The sequence below is a fragment of the Tigriopus californicus genome, chromosome 8, assembly GCF_007210705.1.
Source record: "Tigriopus californicus strain San Diego chromosome 8, Tcal_SD_v2.1, whole genome shotgun sequence".
In the NCBI taxonomy this organism is placed as follows: Eukaryota; Metazoa; Arthropoda; class Copepoda; order Harpacticoida; family Harpacticidae; genus Tigriopus; species Tigriopus californicus.
The window spans coordinates 3841368-3851745 of NC_081447.1; the positions used below are offsets into that span (position 1 = coordinate 3841368).

Genomic DNA, 10378 nt, shown 5'->3' on the forward strand with positions numbered 1-10378 from the left:
AGGCCAAGAGAGTGCTCTGCCAATGAGTCAGGCCATGGAGTACTCCATGGTCAGGTCAAGGACCAGTTTTTTGGAGCGAATGGATGACAGGTGAACGGCTGTTCGCTATATGGGTTCTCACTGTAGAGGCACTGCTTTCATTCGGCTGGAATAGCTTTCTTCCATGGATACCGAATCAGCTGCAGGGGAAAACCACAATAATCTTGTTTGCACTATTATTTGCTTCATCTCCAATGGTCGANCCGGCCACCCGGTATCAGTAATAATATATTAGTCAAAAGAAATCCGAAGTTCAACGCCCTTGAACTATTTCGTTGTTACTTGGCCAAATTGGCCCATTTTCACCTATAAATAGCTTTGGATTGGACACAATAAACTCCAACTTTGAGGCTTCAACCCATATATCTCGTGGCAAAGTAGCAATGATCTGCTTTAGGTGAAAGCTCCGATTTTTAGGGGATAATTCGGACCTTGCTTTCTTGTGAAGACCAACGACGTGCAAAATCATTACTTACGTACCAACGCCCTTATTTACAGACCCTTGGATATAATTCACATGCCTTTCAGTTCCTTTTCTTGGCTTGGCTTGGTTTGGTTTTGAACGGGCTTGACTACCCGCTAGAGAATGTAACCAACCAATCAACCTTAAACGGGACCGCTCTTACAACTGAGGTAAGGCTTGAATGTTACCCTCAATGAGTATCCACTAATCTTCTTTGTTTGTATTTACATACTGGATATTGTCTAAACGCCGTACACTAAGGTAAAGCCTCTACGTAATAAACTCACATTTGGATAGCCTAAATTACAATTTTTGTGTTCCTAAGGTAATGTTGCCTTGCTTTGGGCAAGTACCGCGGTCATTTGTTCCTCACAAAATTGGAAAATGTCACGGATCACACATTTTTTAATATAAACGAAAGCCTGGCAACTCCAAGGTCAAAATGTCAATGGTAATTTATCTCGATGTTTTTTTAAAGGCCTTGGAGATTCAAACCAAGAGGCCATTGGCTTCAACGATAACATGAATAAATAAATATACAATATATATAGCTTTAGCTTTAGCAATACAAAAGGTCGTAGAATTTATCGGCACTTCATGACGTTTTGGTGGGAGATTCTGCATTAACACGTTGCCATTTGTAGTAACAGTGAGCTGAATTTCGCTTTTACTCACTCGTTTCTTATCGTTCATTAGGCAAAAGGATATTTTCAAGAAGTTAACAAGTAATATAGCATCGTCGGAGGAGTCTTTCGCTTGACATATTTGTTAGTGCGTCATTTAAAATGTTAGCCTTAATGGTGGCCTAATTCTTCTTTTTATAGTTCAAGGGGTTCATAGGATTCCGAGGATCGAGGAAGAAATCCTTTTTCTTTTAAATTTGGGCATATTTAAGGAAGTTCATTGGCATAGTACTTATTATTCCTCGCAAGTTCCGACTTTTAAAGTTTCACCAGGTACAAGCACCCCATTATCTTGAAAGACCACCTCTTTGCGGTTTGCTTCTTCTCTGATCTACTGGTCTAAGTATCTTTTTAAGTATTCGTTATTATCGATTTTGTCAATGTTCTTGGAAGATCTGGAGTTGTTTTCGGAAGACGCTTGGGGAGAATCAGGTGCAGATTTGCGCGTTTTTTTCGTGGTCCCCAATAAGTGGAGCTGATCTTTGTGATTTAAATGCATATGTGTTCTTAGGCTATATTTGTTGCCGTATTTGCGCTCGCAAACCGGACAGATCACTTCGACAGAGCTTTCACTGCTCTCGTTGTGGTAGCGGCTGATGTGAACGTTGAGGGAGTGGGCGTTTTTCATTTCTTTATTGCAATACGGACAGTGCGGACGGGTCCCCATGCTCCCACCAACGCCCTCTGTCATCAACCCAACAACCCCGGTGTGATGCTCCATGTAAGCCGCAGCGGCTGCGGCCGCTTGAAATGCGGAGTGGTCTGGAGGCCAAAATGACATTGGGAGAGAGGAGCCTGAAGATGAAGAGAAACAAAAGAGAACTCAAAAAGCGTCCTTTTTCTCAAAAGGGTGTAGATAACACAGCACCGTGCAATGAACACTCGATGAGGTAGACTTTGACAAAGGCGTTAATTTGCACGGTTCTGGTTAAATACACCCTTTGCCTTCACTCCGATTCTCATCAATGAACACATCATCACCGCCACCACAAGATATTATGAACAATGTTAATGGAGAGAGAAAGACAGAGAAAGAGCCTTTTGTGCACTTTAGAACAAAGTTCATTATTTCTCCCAGAACTTCCTAACCGCGAGAGCCAACTCAGGACAACGGGAGAGCAAAGAAAAGTAACAGTCCTTAAATCTAAAATAAACTTTAAAAAAAAATGAACGCATTTACCTTCCAGGCTATCGTCAAGTCGCCCACTCCGTCGGGAATAGTTAATGCTGCTATTATTGAGGGTTCCAGGTTCATAAGGGAATCCAAATTCTGAGTAGCCCTGCTCACTCACACTATTGGAGTCATCGTGGAATTCCGGAGCAATATCCGGGGTGACAATAAGATCTTTGTTGGTGTCCTCCTCGGACAAGGGGGTTTCGTCCGGTAATCCGAGAGTGGACGTGGACGGTTGATTGTTACTGATACTAATACCCTCGGATCCACCACTGCTGGTATTAGCTTTTTTGGCACGAGGTGAATGATTGCTGGATTCCTCTTGAGAAATGGAGGCGCTAAGATCCTGCTTTCGAGGTCGCTTCCGGGGCGAGGACGAGTCCTCGCCAGGCTCCAGATCACCATCGAGATTGTTTTTGTCGCTAAGACCTCGTATCCGGAGCTCCTCAGCGGCAGCTAAGAACGTGGGGAGATCCTCTTGACTCACGTTGACTTCACCATGATACATAAAGTTGAGAATGGCCGTGATATCGGCATACCGGACGCCATGAATAAATATCATGGGCTGAGGATGAGTGTTTTTCTTCAGCATGCTCCGAAAGAGGGGCGAGCAAGCCGAGAGCACGAGTTTGTGAGCTCGGATCGTTTGTCCACCCGTGACGAGTGTTACATCCAGAAAGTCCTCATCATCTCGGATATCACTGAACGAGGACGTTATATTCGACTCGAAGCCGTTCCACTTCAGACAATATTGTTCCGAAGCACCCATATCTTTGGTGAATAATAGCGGTGGTAAAACAAATAGGGGAAAGTCAAGGCTGTCTTGGAGCAAACTTCATTGATGCTGTTGGCTCCACGTTTGGGAGGAGACTTGCAATGAGGATGAAGATGTTGATGATACTGTTGTGATTGATGGGTGGGGATAATTGGTGTTGGTGTTGGTGTGGTTGAGGTTGCCGTTGATGGACGTGCCTCAAGAGTAGTAGTAATTTGTGGCGTGAGGGTAGACTGGAATGAAAGGAAGGCGAGGAGTTAGCTCCAAGGCGTCAAGGAAATTCGCGCTTTAAGAGCTCATAGATTTTCGATTTCGAATGTTCATTGCTCAGGTCGTGATTGAGGACGAAACCGATGTCCAGAGGAAGGATTGATAGTGCGACAATTGGCCGAGGGCCTTAGTGAAGATTATTAAACGTCTTTCTTGTTGGAGATCAATCACCAGCCAGGCATGATGTGTAAGAAGGCTTGCTTTACAACAACGTTCCAGGTCACTTTTTGGTTCATTCAGCTTTGGGTTGGATAAAATTTTCCTTGGTTTGAGATGCAAGACAGAACTTTGTTCAACTGAGGACAATCATTTTTCTTTTGCTAGAGGTGAGCCACTTTAACCAACGTAAAGTTTTATTCTCTGTTGTGAGAGAGTCCCTTGAATCGGGAAGAAGTTTGAATTCACGGATTGGTGTTGAGCTTGCAGTCAAAAAAAAAAAAAGAGATTCTGCTATACACTTGGCAGTAAAACCTTGATTAGCACAAGAAAGAAGGGAGAATTCGTGTCAAGTTTCAACGAAACATTAAGATCAAGTTTATTGTGATTATAACTATCAGAAACCCCAGTGTAAATTGAACCGCTGAAGTATCGCGAGAAATCAATTCAATCGAGTAATCAGATTTAACACGTACTGAAAAAGGAACCTGGATATGGGAAACTCAGTTCAAGTTCGATCTGGACGGTTTCAATGAAAAATAGTAAGAGCATTAAAAAAGACTCAAGGTAGTCGAGCTGAAAGAGAGATGCAATAAGATTTGATCAGATTGAGCCCAAAGTTCCTCTCCCATCAAGTCAAGCCAAGTGTATCAATAATCTCGCTTAAGTACTAGTAAAATGAAATAAATTGATGGACATTTGGCGGCTCCAGAAAAAGTGGAATATCAAATCCATTTGAGATGCGTTCTTTATTGTTTTGGTACAAAAAAAACAGGGCTCGAAACAAATTCCAGTTACGACATGTACAAGCAGTATTTCTTGTTGTAGTAATAGCAGAAGTTGAATTCATATTATCAGTTGGAGCAAGATTTACAGGGTTGACGTCCTTCCAGGACTGACAGCAAAAAACCAAATAACATTCAGAAGTTCTTATTTCAGATCCGAACTTGATCAACATACATGTCACAATTGCAAATAGCTTGCCAAATTATCTGCCAACCCACATGAAGCGTGGATGGTTCGAGAATGAAGAAGGTGGAATACTTAATAGTTGTGGTTGGGATTTGTTTTGTTATTACAGTTCAGGACAAGATAAAGACTACTAGTACGAGAGAGGCGCTGCGGCTGAATTTTACGGAAAAAGTCACTAATCAAGTCATCGAGGAGAGCCCATCTGACTACTCAAAAGAGGCGATCCGTGTTTTCAACACAATCTCTGTATCTAGTATGGCTTAGGGCGTGCCCCGCGCATGTTACCTCGACCTCCGCGGGGTGCTCCACGACCTCGCGGCATTTTGCCGCCTGGGTAGCCGCCGACGGCGCCGTAGCCACCCCAGCCGCCGTCCCAACCCCCGTAGGCGCCGTAGTAATCAGCCATCCCCGACCCGTCCCAATAGTCACCCCCACCATAGCCTCCCCAGGCACCTCCGGCGCCATACCCCCCCCATCCACCACCCCGACCCCCGCGCATGCCACCGAAACCACCCCCTCGCATGGTTTCGTTCTTGGGTGTGACTTTCTTGATTTCCAGTTCGTGGTCCTTGACGGACACAACCCCTTCTTTGAGAAGCGTCTTGGCGGGTTCTTCCTTCTCAAATGTGATGAAGCAGAAATTTTTGCGTTCGTTTTTGACCTTGTCAAAGGGCTGTTCCACGCTGACAATGTTGCCGTATTTGGAGAAGAACTCTTTGATGTCGTCGTCGGAGATCTCAGGCTTCAGCTTGCCCACGTAGACCTTGCCTTGTTTGGCCATAGCCTTCTTGACGGCTACTTTCTTGCCCTTCACCTGATGTTCGTCTTCAGCACACGCACAAGCCTTGGTCACGCCCTCCTCGGCCTTAAAAATGACGAAGGCAAACCCCCTAGACCTCCCAGTTTGCGAGTCCGTCTTCAAGTTTACGCCATCGATGGCCCCAAACTTGGCAAAATACTCGGTAATGTCAGACTCTTTGGCATCTTGAGGTAAACCCCCAACGAACAGCTTGCGGTCATCTTCATTGACCGGATTCGTAGTCGTGGTAGCTCCTTCAGGGGTTCCAGTAGCGGTTTCCATGGCTTCTTCGCTTTTGGCCGATTCGGCGGCAGGGGTGGACTCTGTTGGACTCTTGACGGTTTCATTGGTATTGGCTTGAGGCGTTGTCTCGTCGGTCACAGTGGCTGTGGAGCCTTCGTTTTGATCGGTCGTCGACATGATCAAGCAACAAAAATCTAAGCATTCATGCCAAGGCACAAAAACGGGAAGGGAAAGAGAGAAAATAGAACAAGTTGAATTTGCGGAATATGAACTTTTTGTGGTTGTTGATTTTGGGTCGTCAGTAAGTGATCAAACGGAACAGAATCATTCGACACGTTATGTGTCGATGATGCCAATCAAGGAACAATTGCATCCTCTCCTTCGTGATTGATCTTTGCAACTACGAATATTTTGCAGTTTTGCCATTGGCCAAGTTACAAAGTAATTGACTTAGCCGGGCTGGCCACTAGGGGTGGTTCGCAAGAGCAAAACACGCCCCTAGCATCTGAGCCAGCCACGTGCTTCAATTTCAGAAAGGTCTTTGCGATCATGGACGCCGAACAGAATCGCCATGAGTGAGCTCCAAATCCGAGATGAATCCGTGGTTTCTTGACTCCTTCGACCGCACAATCTTCTCTAGCACCGACCTAAAACCGCAAATCAGTCAAATTAAGAGAACTCACCTGTTTATTCAAAACTAATTCCAATGCTTTCCGTTTGGATCTTGCGAGCACTTCTGTCGTTCTCTGAGAGGATAAGTAGTTTGGTGGGGTGAACTCGGCCGAAAAATTATTACAGCCTCACGCCTGCCTATCTGCCAGGGGCGGCAATTTCAATATGGCGAGATCAGTGTTGCGGAAATAACCGAAAACAACCTTTAGTTCGAGGTTTTTCCAAAAAGATCGCTACAAGATCTCAATGCTCTGCAATCAATAGATTATGCAAAACAAGCAGTCAAAAATGGATTTACGGTTCTATTAGGTTGTATAAAAGTTTTAATATTCGTGCGGTGGCTAACCAACCTGACTGATATTCTTGCAATTTGGCGGCACTATAAAGGGACGGAATTTAGGGGGACAGGTGGAGAGTTCTGCCTACTCAGCCAGTGTGACCGTAAAAGGGCAGGAAAAGAGTCGGCCAATCATGATGCAATCTAGTGAGTCACGTGCTTGATGATGCCAAGATTTCGTCCAATCAGAATCTTGGCCCTATAGGAGAAATGGTAAAAAGCTAACGGCAGGAGAATGTTGAGGAAAGTTTATATCCAAATGAAAACCCATCTAATCCCCATCATGACATTGTAATACTGAAATGTTTTAAATATACCATGGAAAAAGCTTATATGTATATTTTTATATCACCTTCAAACTAAATAAACGTGTCTCTGGCTCGAATTGGAGCATTTCGAGGATTTCAGCTATATCAGCTGTTTAATGTCCTCTCAATGCTTAAAATGGTCTAAGATGAAACAGAAAATTATACTGCTCAAGGGATATTGAGTACTGACTGGGTCCATTACTATATTCTTGGCCGAGCGACGTGAAGGAGATACCGAAAATGCTTTCAGCATCTGCAGAGGTCATTAAACCTTCAAACGGACGCACACTTCGAAATGAAGAAAGAGAGACTTTGATTAATTTGAAACGGGAAGCTTTAGAAAGATGGAAAGAAACCTATTACCTGAAAATATTTTTAAGTTGGATAACCAAGGTTGTCATTGAAGATAGCGGAATCTTGGGTAAAAAAAGTGGACAACCGTGCCAATTCCATTCTCCAGTAGGAAGCTGCTCTTCCTGTGAAGAGTAGTTCTAAACATGAAATTTCATTTTGATGTTGAACACAAGATGTTGACAGATTATGCGAATAACATATGCGTTCCTTGCAACAGAAAGGATTTCAACATTTTAGCAACAAACAATTGTCCTAGCAATCGATGTGGTGAATTCCTTCAACGCGTTTATTTGTTACGGAACTTCCATGACCATAAGGAATTCCTGGATAATGAGGTGTTGCTGCCCCTCGTTATCAGACACCTTGGCATATCTGACTATTGCAAGTCGTTCATTAGCTTGCTTTACAGCAGAGTAAATTATTTTGAAGTTTTTAACTTTGATTCTTAAACTCTCGTGTCGAAGCGACAAGTCCCGTTGATTAGTTTTTATTCATTCGTCCTGAAATCCGTTGTCCATTGTCGTTTACACTCTCTTTTGAGACCAAAAAATCATACTTCCCACGGGTTGATTTATAGGAACCAGTCCGACAACTTAATGAAATGCCTAGAACGCTCTTACAATTGTGGAACAGGGGCTCCTGAAATGAAAGCGCGAGCAGATTCAAACGTGCACTTTGTTTGAAGCCAGGAGCATTATGACTCATGGGGGAACCCAGAAGAAGAGGTAGATCTGGCTCCATCAAAACCACAGGACACCTCTTCCAAGGCCGTCCGCGGTTCCCAACCCCCCTAATCAAAGCTCAAACATAGAAGAACTCGACCTCAGGTATCGGAAACCCTTCGATCCCCTCGTCATGGCTCAATATTTTTCGTCTTTGTCTCCCTCCAAGACCATTTCACGACAAAGGCCAGACTAGAGTGAAAGCCTTTCCCCGGTCCCTCTATGAAAACTCTTTTTCGCGTCATGATGTACAGTACGCACATTCTGCTTCAGAGCTCCGGTAGATCTGTTCCAAACTCAGCCGAAGCTCGATTCACAATCGGGTGGAACAAGAGGGAGCATGGTCCCAGAAAAGCCCAACCACAGCATTTCGGGCCTGCTCGATTCAGGCGGGCCTTGCTACAGTTCAGCCCGACACATCCACGCACATCCACTATAGTCTACCAAGAACTTTGGTACAAGGCTGACCTTCCTCCCTTCGCCAAACATCGTCTCTGAGATCCTTTTTGGCCCTTCTCCTTCTCTCAGTTGCGAGAGATAGCGGAATCCTCATTCACTATACCACACATCTTGCCATTAAGTGGATTATAGTTTGGGCGTGACGATTCTGACTGTGTAAGTACTACATCCGTTTCATTTGGTTAATCTCAGAGTGTTGTCCATTTAGCCTTTGTTAGCCAAAATAACAATCATGCCGTGGTTGGCTGATTGTCAAGAGGTCTGTATGTTATTACGCTTTATGTCCAATTGTTGATTGCTCGATTAGTCAGTCGTACCTGCTCTGTTAGTGCTTTCTATCCACTACTTTACGAATTTAACTTGTTGGCAATGGCTCCAATGTGCACGAACTCTCAAGGCCAACATTAAGACCAGGAGTTCGTGTTGAGCCCTACTTGGAATACGATAATGACGAAGCAAACATCACGTGTACTTTGTACGCAGTGCTTGTGTTTCTAAACCTGACAGAGCACTTTGTGACCAATCAAATGATCGATATTTTTATCCAACACTTTATTGTACATTTCACTTTGATTAGGGTCACTTTTTATCGCATCAACAATGTCTACTTGAAGTTGGAATTGCCATTATGTTCTGATTTTCTATTGGGAATACTCAGAGCAGTTTGGTCTATACAGTTCGGGGGAAAATATTCCAAGTTAGAGTAGCGCCCATTTCTGCAAAAACAACTCAACCTTTATCACTTTACAATCTATCGAACAAAAGTTAATAGATCTCTATCCTCCATGAACCGGGTATTGGGCAGTGTTTTTAATCAACTTCGAATTTCGCTTAGTCTATCATAAGCCGCCTGTCGGATTATGTTCCCTATATAACTCGTGGGATTGGAGTAATCGATTTACTCGATATATCAAGACTTTCCTTGTTCAACACAAAGTCCTCGATGAGATTACCGGGCAAATTAAGTAATGCATGCGCCTCATACCAGAGATTTCCTTAGTTAATCTCAAGGTGGTGCCAAGATATCGGACCAAAATGGCGGTGCCATGAGGGAATGTTACATGATATCCCAGAGTGGGCACTACGAAAGTGCTTACTGCGTCCTTAGCATAGTACACGCTGTACATATTGTGCTCGGGAGAATTAGGGTGGAGGACAATGCTTGTGCTATTTCCACTAAAAGCCTACATGGACAGGGTGCCCAAGAGATATGTTTCCATCGGTGGCTTATTGGATTTAAAAAGGAACGAAAGAATGGAGTAGCCACTCGCCAGTGATGATTACTTGTCATTCAATGCATATTTTACTCAACCTCTTGATTGTACATAATGAACCATAGATGAGGGCTCAGTCGTGAGTCATTTCAAGGGCCCTGTTCCATAAACGGCTCGAGATTGTAATGATGAGTAGTGCAAATAAACCTTTGGATAAGTTGGGTTACGCTTAAGGTAATGTACAAAAAGGAGCGCTGTATAGAGATAAAGAACTAAGGGACAATTTAAAAAAAAAGTCATGATGAGGATCCAGAGTTGTGCGATCTAGCATATTTCACAAATCGTCAATCTTGAGAGTTCCAATTTAACGTGGGTCGTATTCTGTAACCCCTGATGACCTGGACTGAAGTGATCGCACAAAATTGCTTGATGGTGCAACCAGCATCACGATGTCCTAATGGGTCTTTAAAAACCTTTTGACAAGCTCGAAACTTTTAGCCTTGAGTGACAGAATACCCGGTAGGTACCGTACGTGTAAACTCGAGGAGAATGAAGTTTTAACCTTCCTTGCACTACGTCGGTTGAAGTCGTTCAATGTGTGAGAGGGCCATTCTTTGGCCCGAGAGAAATAATCAAATATTAGCCAAGGGATTGCTTTACGCTGAGTATCCTGGCACTGGCAAAAATGAATGTACAACTTCATACAAGCACTGATGAATAGGAGTCTTGGACAAATTT

The 10378-nt window shown here is 43.7% G+C and overlaps 2 protein-coding genes across 4 annotated transcripts in view; one reads left to right on the top strand and one right to left on the bottom strand.

Moving 5' to 3' along the window:
- Window positions 1-889: 889 nt before the first annotated feature.
- On the bottom strand, window positions 890-6417 carry LOC131884779 (RNA-binding protein squid-like). 3 transcript variants are annotated; one of them, XM_059232657.1, is made up of 3 exons: window positions 6258-6404; window positions 2366-3367; window positions 890-1980 (listed from the first exon to the last, which is right to left on the bottom strand). In XM_059232657.1, exons 2-3 carry the CDS (start codon window positions 3126-3128, stop codon window positions 1517-1519), a joined length of 1227 nt encoding a protein of 408 aa, XP_059088640.1. In that variant the 5' UTR covers window positions 3129-3367; window positions 6258-6404; the 3' UTR covers window positions 890-1516. The 3 variants fall into 3 exon arrangements, with proteins under 3 accessions (XP_059088640.1, XP_059088641.1, XP_059088642.1); XM_059232658.1 differs by lacking the exon at window positions 890-1980 and adding an exon at window positions 4818-5768 and having other exon boundaries at window positions 3125-3367; window positions 6258-6417; XM_059232659.1 differs by lacking the exons at window positions 890-1980; window positions 2366-3367 and adding exons at window positions 3910-4136; window positions 4818-5768 and having other exon boundaries at window positions 6258-6417.
- Window positions 6418-8219: 1802 nt separating this feature from the next.
- The window catches only part of LOC131884728 (tubulin polymerization-promoting protein homolog), an 8098-nt gene continuing 5939 nt past the window's right edge, over window positions 8220-10378 (top strand). The window contains exon 1 of the mRNA XM_059232590.1: window positions 8220-8582. The gene's annotated coding sequence lies outside the window, so the exon portion shown is untranslated. The remainder of the gene's footprint in view (window positions 8583-10378) is intronic.

Coding starts and splice junctions, on each gene's coding strand:
- LOC131884779 (XM_059232657.1), bottom strand. CDS start 3,128: ATGGGTGCTTCGGAACAATATTGTCTGAAGTGGAACGGCTTCGAGTCG. Junction 1,981..2,365: donor ACTTGACGATAGCCTGGAAG/GTAAATGCGTTC, acceptor CTTCATCTTCAG/GCTCCTCTCTCCCAATGTCA.